At 35.6% G+C, this 19,896-nt stretch overlaps 1 protein-coding gene across 3 annotated transcripts in view; it reads right to left on the reverse strand.

The window, feature by feature from the left end:
- Window positions 1–1,460: 1,460 nt before the first annotated feature.
- The window catches only part of LOC114243700 (angiogenic factor with G patch and FHA domains 1), a 50,743-nt gene continuing 32,307 nt past the window's right edge, over window positions 1,461–19,896 (reverse strand). For all 3 annotated transcript variants that reach the window (XR_016324652.1, XM_028175294.2, XM_089735100.1), the window contains one exon: window positions 1,461–2,182. Coding sequence is in view for 2 of the 3 variants with exons in the window: in XM_028175294.2 (XP_028031095.2) it covers window positions 1,991–2,182 (192 nt within the window). In the remaining variant the exon portion in view is untranslated. The remainder of the gene's footprint in view (window positions 2,183–19,896) is intronic.

The following is a 19,896-nucleotide window of genomic DNA, read 5'->3' on the forward strand; positions in this document are numbered from 1 at the left end:
GACCCTTAGAACTTATATCTCAAGGTGGGTGGCGCATTTACGTTGTAGATGTCTATGGGCTCCAGTAACCACTTAACACCAGGTGGGCTATGAGTTCGTCCACCCATCTAAGCAATAAAAAAATAAATAAAAAGTTAAATTATAGAGTGGCGCATAGACGAGTCGCAATCGTCCGAGGCGGCACGACCCAGCATTTTCCGCTACCAAGGAACGCAAGAGAAAAACGCAATGCGTGTCATTTAGTTGATCCCACGAGAGATTAGATTAATTGTTGCCTTATGCAGTCCGCTTAATGCTGTGTTTCCTCAATTGACAGGTCTGATTGTCGACTTGTTCTTCTGGGGTGTGCTCGAGTTTTAATAATAGAGTCTAGTCGCAAAATAGGCAGCGTTTGAGTTGATGTCTCGTTTTCTTGAGTGGGAAAATTATGCAAATCATTTCTTGGGCAAATTGTTTCCTCGGAGTCGACTTGGAATAAGCAATAATATTGTACAGAACTGACTGACTTGTTTAGAAATATATTTTATGAAACATGATGTGGCGATAGCCATCATACAACGCAAGACATTTGCAAATGTCGCTTACGACATTTTCAAGATAAGCTTGCATATATACAAGTTCCGAACAACAACATTTGGACCGTCGGTCTACCGAGCAATATCACCAGCTCGGTGGAAGATCTTCCTTTCGTCGTTTAAGCCTTCTACAATGATATCCATCAATGGATGCATGTTTATTTCTACTTTACCAATCTCTGCTCCTCTTTGCCCCTAAGTACAAGTATTGCAGGGTTACCACCATCTTACTAATTTCTGTAGATTCGTGGATTCCAGTCTGAAGCATAGTATGACCACATTACCTTTCAAACTTCTACATATTATGTCTCAAGGTAAACGACGGCATTGAATATCTTCTGGCTGTGGACTCCGGTAACGACATAAAAAGAGACGGAGATAATAAAATGTATTGTAATAAAAATAAAATGTATTATAATAAGAATTAAAATTCCTCTCATTCCATAATTCCACATTAACTTGAATTTATTTTACGAATCAATCCATTTTTATTCGCATTTGCATTTGTTATATAGTTCGCATTAACGGAAGCGGTCAGATACGCAGGATATATTTAGGTGCGCAAACGTTTGCGCTCACGCAAGGAGTTTTGCCGCAAAGATAGGCTATATAAGCCATCTTCGAGCACACGAGCGCCAAATCGACGGATAGGAGTCAAAGTGGTCGCCATGGCCGAAATCGGTCGGATGAATCATCATCATCATCATAGTTCGCATTAACTTCAAAGATGGATTGTTACACGATAACCCATAGGGACTCCTATACGCTTAAGGCAATTTATGCAAATCTCTTAGATAAAACAAAACGAGCTATTAAATAGTGAAACCATCTGATACAGTTAATAATATAGTAGGAAACTTGGAAAAAAAGTAATTACACACGAAATAATTATTAAAGAACATTTCAGTTCTCAGTTTTTATTTTAATACAATTACTGTACACATCACATTAAGAGACAAATAATTATTTACATTTAAAGGAAAATAATAAGGTAATCCTAATTAATTAACACATTGTTTTTCTTCCGCGAAGACCACAACAATAATAATGATAATTATATGTATTTTCATTAAGAGAAGATTCGATCATCTTCGAGACTTTGCTACAAATAATACATATATTTTTTTATTGGTTAGAAGAGTGGACGAGCTCACAGCCCACCTGGTGCTAAGTGGTTACTGGAGCCCATAGACATTTATAACGCAAATGCGCTTCCCACCTTGAGATATAAGTTCTAAGGTCTCAGTATAGTTACAACGGCTGCCCCACCCGTCAAGGCGAAACGCATTACTGCTTCACGGCAGAAATAGGCGGGGTGGTGGTACCTACCCGTGCGGACTCACATGAAGTCCTACCACCAGTAAGCATATTAATTAATATACAACATTTCTTTATTGATGATGAATTGCTATAATTCATTCTGATTCCTCGCCATTGTCTTGACTGAAAGCTTTGGCGGGCGGTTGTAGCATTTTCGTTCGTGTAGCCAGCCTCAAAGTGGCAGGACCGAGGGTATTTTTGGTAGTTCTGGTGGGTACAAGGGGCGGTACGTTTGAAGCTCCGGGTGTACCAAGCCCTGTCTTACCTTCGTTACTAATCAGAGGTACCTGGAACAAAGGTTTTCGGAAATATCATTAATGTACAATCTATGCTGTTCGTTAGTCTCGTTAAAACTCGAGAACGGCTCGACCGATTTGGCTAATTTTGGTCTTGAATTATTTGTGGAAGTCCAGAGAAGGTTTAAAAGGTAAATAAATATGAAAATGCTCGCAATAAAATAAAAATAAAATTTTGTTTTCCCTCTGATTTTGACGACCGTCTGGTGTAGTGGTAAGTGACACGGTCACTACACAAGGGGGTTGCGGGTTCGAATCCCGCCAAGGGAAGATATTTGTATGATAAATATAAATGTCTTTTCCAAGGTTATGTCTGTATATTAAATATATGTATGTGTATAATAAAAATCTTACATTTATTTCCGTTATCTGGTACCTGTAACACAAGTTCTTTACGAACTTTTCACAGGACCAGTTAACGTGGCGTGATTGTTAGTAAATATTTATTTATTTATATTTATTTATTATTCTGATGTGTCCTCCGTCGGACGGATTCCTTTTGTTTGTTTTAAGTTTATTATTTTATACAAAAGTTTAGGTCTTTTATTTATCGATTGAGGCACTACGAAGTCTGCCGGGTCAGCTAGTGTATAATACAAAATATTTAAAACATTTTTCCATAAAAAAGTCTTAAATTTAAATAAACCATTGCCAGTACTCATATATCAATTGAACCTTATTAATATTCCAAAGAAAAGTACATATTTGATAAATTTTTATTATAGTTAATTTTCAACAATGAAAATCGTAGCATTAAGACAATACTCGTACGCCTTCTGCGTAATTAGATGAAGATAAGTAATTGAACGTTGAAACATAAAAACAACGTAACTGGTCTAATTTAGATCCTTAATTCATATGTCAAATTAACATAACCACTATTCTGCGTTAAAATGTAAATAATTATAGTTAATTTAATACTCGTTTATTCTGTGGGATAATTTACTTAATGCTAACTTAAGTTTTGATGTTCGCTGTTACTTTATAATCATTTGGCGATTATGGAGATTTCATATTAATCCCTTTTTTTTCTTTTTGGGACACATATACATAATATATGTTTGCGGCTAATAACAAAAGTTTGTCTGTCTTCGTATTTAGTTGAAAACGTTTCATTTGATTTGATAAATCTTGTAAAAAGTTGAAAAGCTTTAGCTGGTAGTGGGGTTTCAATGAAACGCCAAGAGAAATATTTGCTTAGAATTATTTAAATCTAAAATCTGTTTGATAATATTTTATTAGATAAAATAATCGATAAGATTAGGTTAAGTTAAAATTCGAATGAAATAAAATCCGATTTCGTTGTCGTTGGGTTGCTACCTGAATTGACATTACGTGTGAAAAAAAAAACAATTTGCCATTGTACCTGTACGATTAGAAGATGTATATGTTTATTAAAATGGATAGGTATTTTTTGTAATGAACACATTATTGTGGGAATCGGGCGTTATTGTGCATCCACACAATACGGTGGATTGCATAAATTAAGTTCTATCTTCTTTCAAATTAAACTTATTTCAATTCCCCAACTACACGAATATTTTTGGATTGGATTTGGATTGATTTGGATTTTGATTTTTGTTTTGGAAACACTTTCATATATCGGTGCAGCTGTGTCGCTAACATATTTAATACTGATATTTTCAAGCACTAGCCAAGTCATCACACAATATCCTATCCCTAAAGAATTTTTATTTATTTAACTGATGGTTGAACTAGCTGACGACTCACCTGGCGTATAGTAATAAGCTCATAGACTTTATAACGTTAATGCGAAAGCACATGTCGAAGACTTCATTGTATCGTAGGACGGCTGTCCCACCCTCGAATGAGGAACGGCCTATTTCTGTACTATAAGCTGGATCATGGTACGTACGCGTGTAAACTTACAATATGCCCGACTAACAGAAATTTGCACCATCATAGAGATGGAGAACCGACTTGGCGAATGTCTGTGCTATAACAATGCAATAAGTTTACTACCGGACCCTTTAGAAATCTGTAGGTGAAACAGCTTACAATATAAATATATACAGCTTTCGATATACTGCGAATGACATTTTATTTTTAAACAATATTTAAGTACATCGTTTAAGTCAAATAACTCGGGTGTGAAAGAAGTCAAAAGAATTGTGATTTTTAGTGATATTTACTCGATGATATTCCAGTCCGCTCTTGCAGTTTTAAACGTTTTCTCTTGTGGTGTGGAATTGCAAATGAGTTTAGAGGTAAGGTGGTATTAAGTAGTACTGGAGTACATAGGCATTCTAACATAACTACCGCCGCTAAATGAAACTGTCTGTAGCGAACAATTACTTTGCTGTCAAGTAATCCATTACAGTTTCTTGATAGTATGGCGTAGTGTAGCCATCATACAATACAAGATACTTGACAGATGCCTGAATCTCGCTTACGATGTTTTCAAGATAAGCTTGCATATATAAAAGTTCCTAACAATAACATCTGAACCGTCGGTCTACCCAGGAATATCACCCGCTCGAGGGAAGATCTTCCTTTCGTCGTTATATCTATAATAGTTTTATGTTTATGTTTAAGGTTCTAAGGCCCCCAGGTTGGGCAGAAGGCTTCAACAGTATTTCGCCATCGCGATAGGTCTGGAGCTTCACGCTTTCATTCGGACCAGTTGCCCTGGGTCTGCTTGGGACGGTCTACTTTCCGCTAGCCCTGAGGGGTCCATCTAGCATGGTATTCTCTCGGGCTATTTATTAATGAAATGTGAAAGTCCCCTACCTTCAACTATCAGTACTACCCATCAACCTTCCTTATTTATAGTATTCTCGATTAGTTTTCCTACCTAGCTTTCACTTTTCGTTCTAAATCTATTTTTAATAGTGGCAGAAGTGGCATGTTAGGCGCTCGCGCTGCTTAGTATCATAGGCTTACCATTACATAGACTGCGGGACACAAGAGAACGGTGTGACGGGTAGTCTGATCTAATTGATCAACCGTGTCTAAATGACTGGCGGACTTTGAGAACGTCTGTTCATCTGTACTAATAAATAAAATCGATCATGAAATTCATTCGATCTATGCCATATATGCATGCCATATATTCTATGCATGTAATAAAAATTCACCTACTGCCACATAATTTTGCAACTTGTAAAACTGGCGAGTTAAGTGCATTCGAGATTCGTTATCGTGATTGTAAATGTGACTTTGGTACCGAGTAAACAAGCGGAGATAGCGGCGCGATAGATGTTAATGTCGTCTTTTTAACTACGTTCGTGTACACAGAATTATAATGTACCTACTCCCGACGGTATGACGGCCATTAAATAAATATAAAGTGTCATATAAACGTCAACACTGATAATATATTGTTTAGCGTTTTTGAAACATAGTTAAAAAAATTGAGCACATCTATATTAATATATATCTAAATGGCAAAATATTCATAATTTCTGAACGTTGTCTGAAATATGTCACTTTAGCCGATACTATCGATCATTAGAACACACTCGTTTATTGTTAGGTAGCTTCATATTAACTTTAGTATTTTTAGTGATTGCTAAATAGTTTCTATTTTGTTTTATACAATTTTTGAATATCGTTAAACTGAAAAGTTTTATTAAAAGTCCCACCAGATGTGTATATCGTAAAAGTATCTTCTTGTTTATTTTTCTGTTCGGACCAAGGGCAGACAAGTTTAAGGTCAACTTGGTGTTTACCGGATAACGAGGGCCGTGGAGATAAGATGTGGACGCCATCGTTCACCTTTAGACAAGAGGTTGAAGTGTCGTTAGCAATTTGAATAAAGGCAAAAACAGAACCAGATTGGTAGCAAAATATGCGCGATAATCTTGCTTTAACTGTCACCGTTTCATATTCAGTAGGTTGATTTTTTTAAATGCTTCAAAAAAATGCAGAGAGCAACCAAGATATTTTTTTAAATCTGTGTATCTTAAACGAATTTATATCGTAAAATTCTAAGGTGAATTAAGGCGATAATTATAAGACTTGTCGTGTGTAGCTATACTTGCTAAAAGCAACATTATATTTAAGTACTATCTGACCCAGCGGACTTCCTCAATCGATAAATAAATTGTATCAAATAAACTTAAAACAAACAAAAGAAATAGGTCCGACGGGGGGGACATCAAAGGAAAAACAAAATTGTCATTTTTATTTAATTCCGAGCATTTTCATATTTATCTACCTTTTAAACCTTCTCTGGACTTTCACAAATAATTCAAGACCAAAGTTAGCCAAATCGGTTCAGCCGTTCTCGAGTTTTAGCGAGACTAACGAACAGCAATTCATTTTTATATATATAGAGATTTTCTTTCGTTTTCGCGAATCATAGACATAATTAAAACTGCTTTTACGGGTTAATCTCGCCTTTTTCTCGACGTTTCGAGCACACTGCGATTTTCGTGGTCACGGACGATTCTACGATTACATTGTTCTTTTTAAAAAAATTCGATACTAATACAATTAACGTTGTTTAATTGGCTTCTCTTTAAATATGTTAGAAACCACTCGGCAGTGACAGACAGTTACGACTTGAAGTATTGTTTGCTCGACTCGAATTGTGTGAATCGCTTGTTCGTGATGTCCAACTTAACTCGATGTATGACGCACAGGCACACAACAAAGCGATGGATTCACAAAATTCTCACACATATTGTATTCTATTTTATCATTCGTTGAAGAAGATAAATGTGTGTATGTATGGCCGTGGTGGAGCCCCGTATTAAATTACGCTTTGTACAGTGATGAGTTCGCTGATCGAACTATGATAAGTAAGCCGGAGAGTTCTTATTTTTCAAGATTACAGCGCATTTGAATTTTATAGAATAAAAACTTTGTTATTGTTGTATTCAATAATTTTAGCGAAATAGTAGTTATTGTATAATAGGCCCAGTATAAAATTTATATACGTTAGAACAGTAATCTTAAATGCGACTGTTATCACTGTCTCCATGCAGTTTAATCATTCATATTTTACTAAAGGATCGATAATCCTGAACACTAGGATCCTGAACACTAGGATTATCGATCTGAACACTAGGATCCTGAACACTAGGATTATCGATCCTTTAGTAAAATATGAATGATTGAACTGCATTGAGACAGAACACCAATTTGACATTATAGATAAATCGGCAGACAATGAAATAATTTCTCACGGCGGGAGGCGGTATTTACGGCGTGATGTCTACAGGCGCTGGTAACCACTTAATCACTTTAAGTAGGTGGGCCTTGAGCTCACACGAGTGTAAACACACAACTCGTGCGAAAAAACTCAATTTATTTTGTACAATTGATGCGTTTCTAATTTTAACATTAACCTGGCTTCCGAAGTAAAACGGTTGACCCGCGAGCGCTTTTTAAACTATTTTTAATTTGGAGAGGTCACCAGAATAATCCATCACTGATGCTACATTCTTTCCTATATAAATTTATTTTGTGATATTATTTTATAAGATTTTCACGACAATTTTTAAAAAACCTACCTTTAAATTTCGCATTTATTATTTTCATCCTTTATGATATTAAAAATATAACAGTTTATATGATCACATCACATGAGACGATACAGATAGGAATAGATAGATGAAAAGTAAAAGTATAATGTACTATAATCCATTTCATTGAAGGTATTTTCTTTAATTTTATTTCAATGAAACATAAAACTGATAAAAACACTTTCTCTAAAACTTAGCCCCGAGGCTTATTTATAATTAACTACCTGTACACGTTAAATATTGTACCTATTATTAAATGTACTATGTATTCGAATATCAGCAATCAAGAAATTACAATTAATTTAAAAAAAAAACCATGTGCAGTCTTATTTGAAGTTTGGGAACGAAAATAATTATTATCTTTAAGATATTTTTAATAAATAAATAAAAATTATAATAGAAACATATATATTGTAACTGGTAACATTACTAGTGTCAGGGCGTCTTGTTAACCCGCAAGGGTAGGTTCCACCACCATACCTACTTCTGACGTGAAGCAGTACCGTCTGAAGAGTTTCGGTCTGAAGAGTGGGGCAGCTGTTGTACAAACTATAACTTAGAACTTATATCTTCAGGTGGGTGGCGGCATTTAAGTCGTTGATATCTCTGAGTTCCGGTGACTACTTAATATTAGGTGGTCCGAGCGATTGTTCAGCAATTATTGTTTACTAGTTGACCCGGCAGACTTCGTAGTGCATCAATCGATAAATAAAAGACCTAAACTTTTGTATAAAATAAACATAAAACAAACAAAGGAATAGGTCCGACGGGGTACACTACAAAGGAAAAACAAAATTGTTATTTTTATTTAATTCCGAGCATTTTCATATTAATCTACCTTTTAAACCTTCTCTGGACTTCCACAAATAATTCAAGACCAAAATTAGCCAAATCGGTTCAGCCGTTCTCGAGTTTTAACGAGACTAACGAACAGCAATTCATTTTTATATATAGTTATTTTTTATTTAGATTATAAAACAGAACTGTCGGCGTACTGTGCTTACTTGTTCGAATGTCCCTATTGAGACACATCCAGACACGTATATATTAGAAAAAGACAGTGTGAGAAAGAGAAAAATCACATTGTGCCTCGTCCCTATGCGACAATTTTTACTCGTCAACTCGTATCGCAAGACGCGATAAAGCACCTCGTTACAAAAACGACATAAATGAATTCATGATCCACGTACAATCATAGAACAAAAATTGGATTGTAATTCAATATGGCAGACGACGACAGAAAAAAAAAGAGCTCAGTGAACCAGTAGACCATAAATGACGGTTAACTACGCAACCAGACAGAGGCACAGACAATGTGTTATTAGCGATTCATTGTCTAGTCGCACGGGTGAATATCCTAGACCGACGGAAGTCCAGATTTCCTGTGCCATACGCGTTAGACTATGACAGGAGTGGAATTCGGATTCAGTTCAGTGGGATGGTAGACGCAGAAAATTAAAATTACGTCACGTATTTTTTTAATTTATTATTTCCTTAGTTTCGGTAACGTTTAGTTTAACTTGACCTTGACTGGCTGCCAGAGCTGTGAAAGCTGCCATCTAGCCTTCAAGTCAATGTAAGCTTTCCACCAATGTGCTTAGTGCGAGTTTTTTAACTTCTCGATTGCGTAAAAGTTAACTCAAATTTGAATGGAGTTGGAACAGCGCCCCTAGCGACAGACGAAGGTAAGCTGTTCCAACTCCATACAATTTTTAATGAAAGAAGTTAAAAAACTCGCACTAAGCACACAGGAATTCATCTAAATCCGCAATTTCAATTACCAAAAGACTATGTGTAATGTATAGAAATAAATGGATTGTCTTGCCTTGATTGCCGAAGTCTATACGTAGCTCTAAGTTCGTAACTGTTTTTTACAACCATGGTGTTGCGAGGGGCTAACGGCTTGGATCAAAACAACTCCTTGTTTGGTTTTATCAATGCCACCCAGAATACGCTGTAATGAATTTAAGTCACGTTCTTATCTATACGTCTATTCGAATTCAAGACGAACTTTTTTCTATCATTCCATTGCAACACAACACTGTTTTCGAAAGCGGTTTTGTGGTATTAACAAATAACAAAATTATAACAATACCTACTTATCTATATACTACCCACCTATTTATCTTGAAGTGTTAAATATAATAATTGACTTATGAAATTATGTTCAGATATGAATTAAGATTACTTTTACGTTTTTATCTCGTGTTTTCATTGTCATTATACAAGTCAGTTGTCCGTGAACGAAAACCGTAAATAATTTTACGTAGTATTAATTATGTTTATGACTCGCAAAACCAGAGAAAGTTCAGATCACATTAATTTCTTTTTAATAACTTTAATTTTTTTACGAATTTCCTCATTATAATTTGCTGAGGTGGGGGTGTGGAGAGTGTTTTATTGAATTTTGGAAGCGCATATCTCACTAACATTTCAATAACATTAAATTTTAAATATTTTTAGTGCTACGTATTCTAAACAGAAACTTTTTTTTATTTTTTTATTGCTTAGATGGGTGGACGAGCTCACAACCCACCTGGTGTTAAGTGGTTACTGGAGCCCATGAACATCTACACCGTAAATGCGCCACCCACCTTGAGATATAACTTCTAAGTTCTCAGTATAGTTACAACGGCTGCCCCACCCTTCAAACCGAAACGCATTACTGTTTCACGGCTGAAACTACATCGAAAGCACTCGCAAAGCAAATCGAATTTGTAGTATTTAATAAATTATACTTGTAATCAACTGTTTTTTGTATCCCAATAGTCTAAGAGTAAAATATATGCGATATATGGGCATGAAGACATTATGTCATTTGTCCACGAAACATAAGAATGAATTTGAATTTAATTTAAGTTGAAACGAATTTAATTTTGATAGCCATCGTGGCCTAAAGGATAAGACGTCCGGTGCATTCGTATGTAGCGATGCACCGGTGTTCGAATCCCCCAGGCGGGTACCAATTTTTCTAATGAAATACGTACTCAACAAATTGTTCACGATTGACTTCCACGGGAAGGAATAACATCGTGTAATAAAAATCAAACCCGCAAAATTATAATTTGCGTAATTACTGGTGGTAGGACCTTTTGGGAGTCCGCACGGGTAGGTACCACCACCCCGCCTATTTCCGCCGTGAAGCAGTAATGCGTTTCGGTTCAAAGGGTGGGGTAGCCGTTGTAACTATACTGAGACCTTAGAACTTATATCTCGAAATGGGTGGCGCATTTACGTTGTAGATGTCTATGGGCTCCAGTAACCACTTAACATCAGGTGGGCTGTGAGCTCGTCCATCCATCTAAGAAAAAAATAAAAAAACTGGACAAACAATTAATTAATTGATAGATATATATATTTATTTTCTTCTCAATGATTGCCTGAACGAGGTCGCTTCTAACGATTATTGCATAAATTACATTTGATGAATTTTTATTTTAAAATAAAGCCTACCTACACACAAGCCCTATCCGGATACTTGGTAAGATTACCTTTAAAACGTCACTTTTGAATTTTGAATTTGAATTTTGCTCAATGTAACATGATAACTTGTCTGGATCGAAGTCGTCCCGTGCCTACTCATCCGTGTTGATCCCACGCGCTACAATGTTGCATAGCATGCCATAAATGGTCATAAGTATCACAAAAACTACTTACTTAGGTACTTTAATGTAACGTTACATTTAAATGAACAAAAAAATGCTTTATTGCCTGCCTTGTAATTAATTTTTTTTATTAACTTTGTTCAATAGGAAAAGGAAGCCGCCTGACTACGTCGAAAATTTGGCGCTACTGCTCGACCTCCCCGGTAGACCCAAGACAAGGTGGAGGGACGTAGTGCTGAAGGACAAGAGAGAATGCAATGTTGCTGACGAGGATGTCGAAGACAGAGCGAAGTGGAGGAGTAAAGTCAGGAAAGCTGACCCCACCACCATGTGGGATAAATAGCTGGGAAGAGAGAGAGAGAGAGTTCAATAGGAAAACTTCAATAGTAAATAGACTCCTTCCTCCTGCACATGCTTTTCGAATTTTATCATTGACCAGTAATAAATTTATTTTGGAAATTGAAGCTAGAATTTGAAAGGTGATCAGTGTAATCCGAGGCCCGTGCCTGGGGGCGCGACTCATGTGCATTCATCCGAGTTAATCCCACGCTTGACAATGTTGCACGCGGCTAAGAAACTCGGATAGCTACAACCTACTTCCTTTCAAAATTAACTGGACATTATGCTCAGTGAATGCGCATAGATTATTACAAAATACAGGATGCAAGTAAAAGGTGTTGCAGTGTTTATATGGACCAGTTAGATCACCTTATAAACTTAGAGTTTGTACTTGTACAGACATATTTCATTAGCATTTATAAAAACGAAATTACAAGCTAACCTGCTGAGTCTTATTAGCCCGATCTGTAATCTATATATTAATACGTGAAGCAAAAACTTTTATCCCTTTTTACGAAAATTGCGCGGACGGAGGAGTATGAAATTTCCACACTTATAGAGAATATAGAGAAGAAGTGCACAATGCTAATATTTTTTTAAAATAATGCACAAAAGATACATTAAATCAATAAAGAAAACATTACACACACTACATACCGTGTATTTGACGCACACACGCATGCATACTATTTATTGTCAAACTTTTGTTCTTGACGTCTGTTGTCAAATTGAGAATAGATTAAATATTGTTCGTCTTTGTTAATATTTTTTATAGTGTAGTCTTGGCGAAATTTGTGATTATAGAAGTATAAAATACAATCATAATAGTGTACAAACTTACAATTCCAATTAAATATAGTCGAATTTCGACTACTGCCTGACCTCTAATTCTATGAAATTCATCAGTCTACAGTAACAACGACAACTGTAAAGTATTTGAATCGTAGAATATAATAAATTCGAAATAAAACTAGTTTTATGTCAACTTTCCCGAAATCCAATGAAAACTGTAGGAAATTGATTAATTTTTAAATTCCGGGACTATAATGTTCAAATTAAGATAAATAGCTCAGTCGTTCGTATGGTGCCTTGGTATAAACATTTTTCATTACAGATTTTAAATTTAGACAACAAAAAAAATTATTTAGCAAACAAACTAAATATTTTAAAATATTACTAACTATAAATACTCAAATGTTTTCGAGGTTGACGTCACATCAAATCATCACTACCGATATTTTTAAAGAATTATTCAAGACCTGATATTTTTTGAACCGTCATGAGAATCATTCGAAGAGTCTACTGTTTCTGAGAAATGTGAAATCATACGAAGTCAACAATTCTATTTAATATTGTAAAAATATTTTGACACATATCTTTTATATGATTCAGTTTGGTCCGAAGAGTCAGTTCTGACTCCGTTGAATAGAGATATACTCATATTTTAAAACAACAAACTTAATATGGGCATTAAGGACAATTACATTTTTGATGTTCCAACAAAGAACGTCGTAGATGATTTTCCTTTTAATCATTCGGAGATCCCAGTTTAGAATTCAATACATAGAGTACATAGGAGTGCGTTTCCTAGAAGATTACTATCAATTTCTATTTGGGGCTGATACATGTCCCGATTTATCGACCCATTGATCATGTTTTGCCGACTTACATTAAATTTAAGCAATTAGATCAATTTTAAATCGGTCCCTGTATATTATATTCGTTGACTGTTTAATTATTTAACAAACGTTTTTTTTTATTTCTTGCTTAGGTGGGTGGACGAGCTCACACCCCACCTGGTGTTAAGTGGTTACTGGAGTCCATAGACATCTACAACGTAAATGCGCCACCCACTTTGAGATATAAGTTCTAAGGTCTCAGTATAGTTACAACGGCCCCACCCTTCAAACCGAAACGCATTACTGCTTCATGGCAGAAATAGGCAGGGTGGTGGTACCTACCCGTGCGGACTCACAAGAGGTTCTACCACCAGTAATTACGCAAATTATAATTATGCGGGTTTGATTTTGATTACACAATGTGATGGTTTGGTTACATGTTACATTACTGATTCGAAATAACCGTTTACGTGAAGTTGTAGTTACTATTTCCACTGCCGTAGCAGTAGGCTTGTTGCAGGCGACGTTAAATGCACGAGCGCGCGGGCGTAACGGTTCAACTGATGCATTTAGATAGCTCCCCTTCAATATTCTGACGCATCACAAAGCCGACATGTTGCATTCAATAAGTAAACGGATAAACTTGCTGCCTACTGGGTAGCATTTGAATTGGTACACTAATTTATCATAGAACATATTTATAATATAATTGAGATTCCGATTCGTTGGGTGGCGCTATAGTAATAAGTAAGTATTTTACACCAGGTGAGGCATGTGCTCATCTAGAGATTGTGACAGTGAATTCGTTTCGTTTTTTCATTTTTCGTGTTCCCAAATTTGACTAGCCTTAGACCAAAAAGACGGTATGGAAAATTAAGTATTTCATCAACGTTTTGTAGCCTCCATTACAATATTGATTAAAAATACTTTCAAATTATTATTTTCTATTTATTAGTTTTCGATATGTTGTCCTAAAAATTACACATTACTAAAAATTTAATATTAATTATGAAATCAATATTAGCAGCTCACACTGTATGTTTTTTCTGGAGTTTTATATTTTCAATACTCTTATTGTCAGGCGACGAAAGCTTGCAATTTCCCCTCCTGGCTGAGCCTTTGCTCGCCCACCTGCCCTGGTAAAACTGGAAAGGCCTCCGGGCCACCGGTAACTTATCAAACATAAAAAAGCTTGCAATTTGACAATATGCATATTTTCGAATGCGCAAGTATGTAACTCAAATAGCCTTTTTTATTCGACCTTTGCCACTGCGCCATACATTAGTTTGATAGTTACTTTGTAAACTAGAATAATATGACTTAAACTACTAACTAACTATAAAGCACTTTGACTTATCGTATCATGACTTTTTGTGGATAAATATATTCCAAAATTGCATAATAACTTGAGCATCTACTAACAAGACGAACGCAAGTTACAATCCTGTCGATGACATATTTAATTACATTTTTTTTGTTCTTTAGCAACAACAAACAGAAGTAATAATATATCGGTTACATCCAGTTTTTATGTCAGGAGACATATATGTGCGTGGTCCGTAGAAAACAATTAGCCTTTTTACGGTATGCCGTATTTATTCCCTGCTGCGACATAACTCGATGCGGTCTCTTCAAATGCAATTTATTTTAAGACTGGATTATCAAAGAAGTAATCTAAGCGTCGACCGGGTTTGTCCTTATTATTATTAAAAAAAACACAATTTTTAAATTTCATTTTTTTTTTATTACTTAGAAGGGTAGACGAGCTCACAGCCCACCTGGTGTTAAGTGGTTACTGCAGCCCATAGACATCTACAACCTAAATGCACCACCCACCTCGAAATATAAGTTCTAAGGTCTCAGTATAGTTACAACGGCTACCCCACCCTTCGAACCGAAACGCATTACTGCTTGACGGCGGAAATAGGCGGGGGGTGGTACCTACCCGTGCGGACTCCCAAGAGGTTCTACCACCAGTGATTACGCAAATTATAATTTTGCGGTTTGCGGGTTGAAATTGAAATATAATTCGGTAATTAATGAACGATAGTTGAGGAACACGGTAAGTTCCAGCTTGGCTACGCTCCTGGCACTGCTGAAGTCCACGAGTGACGGTAAAGCATCAGGTTAGTCGAAAGGATATAAAACATTTATACTTTAAATCAAAATTAGTTCGGTTCTACGTTACTTACGGCTGCGTTCTAAATGAATCTTACAATTTGGTCCAGTACTTAAATCAGTTACCAAGTTTTTTTTTTAATTGATTAAACACTACAATATAATATTTATTATATCCATGTAATTTAAAGGAGCTTTCATGGCCAGATACTTATTCAATTGTTTAGTAATAACATACATATGTTCAGAGGCATAGGGTCCGATTTCATTTTTGCAATGATCGCTTAAATAGAATTCGTGTATAGTTTTTTGAGGTCTGACAAAACAGTATTGAAGGTATCTTAAAGAGACAGAAAAAAAATTTTTAAGGAAACTTTTAATGAAGACAGTATGTGTAATCATAATTGAATCCATATACACATTGTTTGTTACGCTAAGCCTTGAGGATTTTTCTTCCTAGTCAGGGCCCAGCCTTGAGCGCTGCAACTATGGTAAAACTTGACAATTGGACTTCTGAACCTCGTATATAATAATAAATTACGTGTCACGTTGTTTGTCCGCGATGGACACCTAAGCAAGCTACTGAACCGATTTTAACTTTTTTTTTAAATATGTGTTTTGTTCCAACTTAGGCCATAGGATAGTTCTTGTTTCGATTAACGGTCGCAATATTTATTATTTAACAATAAATCGATGTCTTGTGTTGAAACAATGAAATTCAAAAGTTCTTACTTTGTTAATTTTTGGTATTAGCATAGCCGGCCATGTGTTATTTAGAAACAAAAACCTTAGCCACAGCAACGTGTGGCCGGGTCTGCTAGTACATACATATATTCTACACTTTCCGTTTTCGCTCTGCGATCCCAGATCCGATACATATTTTTCGATGGAGCTATACTATGGATTTCTAGGGTTCAAAGTTTTGCAGTTACGGGCTTCCATAGTGCCACAACGAATACGGATCTTTGTTTACAGCAGGCTGAAGGTAGAAAAAATCGTACCGGAGCCACCGTCGATGTTACTGCTGACAGTAATTGTTTACATAGTGTTTAGAAACCTTTATTATCCGATTAGAGTTTAAGTCTACTAAATTTCTAGTTCAGACAGAAAACGGATATCGATAAATCGAGATTTATATGAACCTTGATTCGTTGTCGTTCTAAGAAATCTTCAATAACTTAATATCAACAGGGCCGTAACCGCATCTGGCTACCTTTATTTTTAGACTAGCGGCTCGCTCCGGCTCCGCTCGGATCTTTAACAAAAATTTCAACGATATTTGACGTTGTTTTATTTTTTTTAAATAAAATAATACGTATTGCGGCATAACTATAATAATTAGACATATGCTGTCGCGACACTTTTTGTAAATAATAATGTGTTCTACAAAGTTGTAGTATATTATTTTATTCTATCATGAATAGTTCTCGCAGGGCACGCGATTTAAAGAATATTTTAGGTATTTTTTTATACTTTGGGTTACATTATTGGAGTTTTAGTAAGGATCCCTAATTTTTTTCAATAAAGATATGCCTAAGATAAGCCTATGTCACTCGGGAATAGTGTAGCTTCCAAACAAACAGTGAAATAATTTTTCAAATCGGTTCAGTAGTTTCGGAGCCTATTCAATACAAACAAACAGAAAAATCTTTCCTCTTTATAATATTAGTATAGAAGTATAGATTTTTTTTTATTGCTTATTATTATTTTATTTTAGATGGATGGACGAGCTCACAGGCCACCTGGTGTTAAGTGGTTACTTGAGCCCATAGACATCTACAACGTAAATGCGCCACTCACCTCGAGATATAAGTTCTAAGGTCTCAGTATAGTTACAACGGCTACCCCACCCTTCGAACCGAAACGCATTACTGCTTCACGGCGGAAATAGGCGGGGTGGTGGTACCTACCCGTGCGGACTCCCAAGAGGTCCTACCACCAGTGATTGCATTGCGACGAGTCGCTTTTATTTACTACTACTGCTGCTACCTTTTACGAGTACGTGCTGAAAAGTTCAAAACGATCACATTTCATCGTCGATAATACGCAATTGGAATTGGAATGATGAACTTAAGGAACGGTGTCGCGAGACGTTTTTAAATACCTTTTAAATGTTATACATACATTCGTTAATTGAAGTAATTGTATCTGTAGTCGTACTTCAATAATTGGACACTGAACATTTTTAATCGAACACCAGCGTAGTTTTTTTTAATTCTTTTATCGCATTATGTATGTAGTACTGCCACAAATATCATTGAACGTCAGGCATGGTCGTTTTTTACTTAAAATCAAACGAATAGTAATATTATCATCATATCGGAGGGGTAAAAGGCTATTTTTTGTTTAAGCGATATTTAGTTTAATACGCGACATTTATATTTATAATTAAAGGCGCGTTTTAGTTGGTATCATCATCAATAGTTCGATGTTTTTAATTGAATTTCAATTAAGTTTACTCCATTCAAATAACTCAAGAAGATTGTTTGTTTTGATATTCCTTCCAAATTTTAAACTTTAAATTGCACTCCTACAAAGTTGCAAAAATGTCGCTAAAGCCAAGTAGCATTTCACCCCTCGATATGATAATTTTAATATACTATTCGTTTGATTTTAAGAAAAAGAAAACAACGATGCTTTACGTCCAATGCTATTGTGGTAGTACTACATACATAATGCGACAAAACAAGTAAAAAAAACTAATCTCAACTAAACTAACTATAATATTTTTTTTATTGTAAAACAAGCGTGGGCTGCATGGTATTATTAGTTATAAATATTTTTCTGACAGATATGAGTAGAAGAATTATTATTTCAATAATATCTTAAAAAGCATCCCACGCTTTTTTTAAAATAAAATATCTTTTTTTACACTATGTTCAATATAAATTTATTAAAATTTATTTTCTATTTTTTAATTGAGTTTTATATAAAGCGTGTTATTTAGTTTTTTTTAAATATTATTTATTTTTCATTTTTTAGTTAAATTTTCTATAAAAGCTTATTTTTAAAACTGTTAAGTACTTTAACATCAATTCCTGCCTTAGCGACTATAGATAAAAATTATATAAATTGGCAAAAATCTTATTTTGCAAATTGAATATTGGAATAAACTTATCAAATTAGTGTATTGTCATAGGTCCTCGAAAATTCTACAAAGTTTGAATGAAATTTGGCCGTTTAAAGTGGGTCAAAATCGCGTCTAAAGGAGCCAGTTACAAACATACAGACATACATACAAGTGAAGCTAATATAAAGCGTGTAAAAAAAGTATCTTGGCATAGGTTACTCTGGGCAGGGCAGTCGTGGTCATGTGGAATCGTTGTTTATTATAGCCTTGACAGCTGTTCTCCATAATTCGCGAACTGAGGCATGCACTCGTTAATTGGGGTTTTGGTAATATTTTTCACTTGACCAGTCCAGCGTATGGAGCGTCCTTCGTTCACGAGGTCTTTTACGCCTAGCATGAATATAGTATATATAGTTAATATACTATTATTAATAACTAGCTGTACCCGTTCGATTCGTTGGGCATTTAAAATTAACATTATCATTTCTCACCACCACAAAGATTCTCATCATTAACGCCCCCGCAACTGGTGTAGGGAGTCCAACGCTCATATAAATATTAGCCTATCCATTAAGTACATGTATTTTCTACATGGATACCAAGTTTCAAGTCAATCGGATGCATGGTTCAGTAGTTATAACGGAACATCCGTAAAAACCACTTTAGATTTATATATTAGTATAGATTTAGTGGGTATAAAGTAAGCTTTACGTGATGAGATTAAGCGTTGCTTGACGTACAAACTATAAGATCAACATCGGTATTACTTCACGCGTCGCATGCATTGATGTAAACATTTAACGAGTTCCGACGTCGAAGGAGAATAATGGGGTTTGGCGCGGTTTGCGTGGCGCTTTCACATCTGCATACGAATTGGCTCCGCCGAGCAATAGGTTTACGAGCTCCGGTTCGCACGCAAATGAACCGAGCGTGCACCCGGTGACGGACACGCAAACGTTCTGTGTGCTTAATGCGAGTTTTGTTAACGTTCTCGATAGCGTAAAAGTTAGTTCATATTTGTGTATGGAATGGGATCGTTTGCGTACGCTTGCCGCTAGGGGCGCTGTTCCAATCGCATACAAAATTGGCTTAACTTTTACGCTATCGAGAACGTTAAAAAACTCGCACTAAGCACACTGAAGACAATTTCATTACGTTCGAGACGGTACAAATAAACGAACGCTTTTATCGGACGTCCGTTGACAATGGCCGCACCACATGCAATTCAGATTGCACTCGACATTGCGCATTGCATTTCGAGGCCATTTAACAAAAAAACATATACTATTTGTTGTTTATTACGACAATACTCACGTTTAATTTGCAGGATACAAAGCTTTCGAAAAGTCAAATCAATAAAAAGCTAGATAAGTTCGCATCGATCCGCGTCCGTTTACGCTTTAATATCGTTGTTTTCTCATTTAAAACGTGGTATTGTATCGATAAAGAGAACAGTAAATAA

The sequence above is a fragment of the Bombyx mandarina genome, chromosome 19 (assembly GCF_030267445.1).
Source record: "Bombyx mandarina strain Sakado chromosome 19, ASM3026744v2".
Classification (NCBI taxonomy): Eukaryota; Metazoa; Arthropoda; class Insecta; order Lepidoptera; family Bombycidae; genus Bombyx; species Bombyx mandarina.